The 1,650-nt window shown below is 51.6% G+C and overlaps 1 protein-coding gene across 4 annotated transcripts in view; it reads left to right on the plus strand.

The window, feature by feature from the left end:
- LOC122543154 (ankyrin-1-like) overlaps positions 1 to 1,650 on the plus strand; it is a 16,339-nt gene that overhangs the window by 10,211 nt on the left and 4,478 nt on the right. For all 4 annotated transcript variants that reach the window (XM_043681534.1, XM_043681532.1, XM_043681533.1 and 1 more), the window contains one exon: positions 500 to 649. In XM_043681534.1, coding sequence (XP_043537469.1) covers positions 500 to 649 — 150 coding nt within the window. The remainder of the gene's footprint in view (positions 1 to 499; positions 650 to 1,650) is intronic.

A 1,650-nucleotide genomic window follows, 5' to 3' on the forward strand; every position in this document is an offset into this window, starting at 1 on the left:
TCTCTCTCTCACACACACACAGACACACACAGTCTCACACACACACACATACATACACACAGACACACAAACACACACAGACATACACACACACACTGACACACACAGACACATGCAGACACACATACATGGACACGCAGACACACACGCAGACACACACAAGCAGACACACACACACTGATAATGAGCTGGTGTTCCTGTCCTTCCCCAATGATTTCATGCTGGTTACTGGGAATGATCCAGCCTCCACAATGAACATTGCCACATACTGGCTTTGGCATGGAGGGTCAAAACGTCAGGGTGAGAGCTTTCTCCCACACTAGTTTCAGGATCGTGCCCCCTGTCCCGGGTGAGAGCATCTCCCAGCTTGGGGAAGATCGTTCTTCCCATCTCCCGGCCAGTGGGTTAGCAGTGTGGGATGTTTGGGAAGTGAAGCCACGGTGATGATGACAGTGTGCTCACACCAGGGGATGGACCCCACCTCTCTCTTCCCCTGCAGATTGTTCGGAAGGTGGTGCGGAGGGTAACTCCAGCCGAAGGGAAGGAGGAGACAGTGGAGATACTGCACCAGGAACCAGCATCCTCGGAAAACCAGCCAGACAACTTGGCAAAGTACGGAGTGTTTGTGCGGGACTCCACCAGCAGGAAGGTAAAGCTGTCCTCCATAGGCCGGGCACGGGCACACACCCGATACACACTGCTGGCTGTGTGGGCTGGTCTCATTGTGTGTCTGTATGTGTGTGTGCACAAATCACTGTGGGTGCGTGTGTCAGTCTGTCTGTGAGTGTGTGTGCATGACAGTCTGTGTGTGTGACAGTCTGCCTGCGTGTGTGCGTGTCTGTGAGTGCATCAGTCTGTGGGTGCATGTCTCTGTGTGAGACAGTCTGTCTGTGGGTGGGTGTCGATGTGTGCGTTAATCTCTGAGTTAGTGTCTGTTTGTGTTACTCCAGGTGTTTGTCTGTCTGTCTGTGTACCTGAACCTTGCACTGTGTGTGTGTGTGTACCTGAACCTTGCTCTGTGTGTGTGTCTGTGTACCTGAACCTTGCACTGTGTGTGTGTGTGTACCTGAACCTTGCTCTGTGTGTGTGTATACCTGAACCTTGCTCTGTGTGTGTGTGTACGTGAACCTTGCACTGTGTGTGTGTGTGTACCTGAACCTTGCACTGTGTGTGTGTGTGTGTACCTGAACCTTGCACTGTGTGTGTGTGTGTACCTGAACCTTGCTCTGTGTGTGTGTCTGTGTACCTGAACCTTGCACTGTGTGTGTGTGTGTACCTGAACCTTGCTCTGTGTGTGTGTCTGTGTACCTGAACCTTGCACTGTGTGTGTGTGTGTACCTGAACCTTGCTCTGTGTGTGTGTCTGTGTACCTGAACCTTGCACTGTGTGTGTGTGTGTACCTGAACCTTGCTCTGTGTGTGTGTCTGTGTACCTGAACCTTGCACTGTGTGTGTGTGTGTACCTGAACCTTGCTCTGTGTGTGTGTCTGTGTACCTGAACCTTGCACTGTGTGTGTGTGTGTACCTGAACCTTGCTCTGTGTGTGTGTGTGTACCTGAACCTTGCTCTGTGTGTGTGTATACCTGAACCTTGCTCTGTGTGTGTGTGTACCTGAACCTTGCTCTGTGTGTGTGTATACCTGAACCTTGCT

The sequence above is a fragment of the Chiloscyllium plagiosum genome, chromosome 42 (assembly GCF_004010195.1).
Source record: "Chiloscyllium plagiosum isolate BGI_BamShark_2017 chromosome 42, ASM401019v2, whole genome shotgun sequence".
Classification (NCBI taxonomy): Eukaryota; Metazoa; Chordata; class Chondrichthyes; order Orectolobiformes; family Hemiscylliidae; genus Chiloscyllium; species Chiloscyllium plagiosum.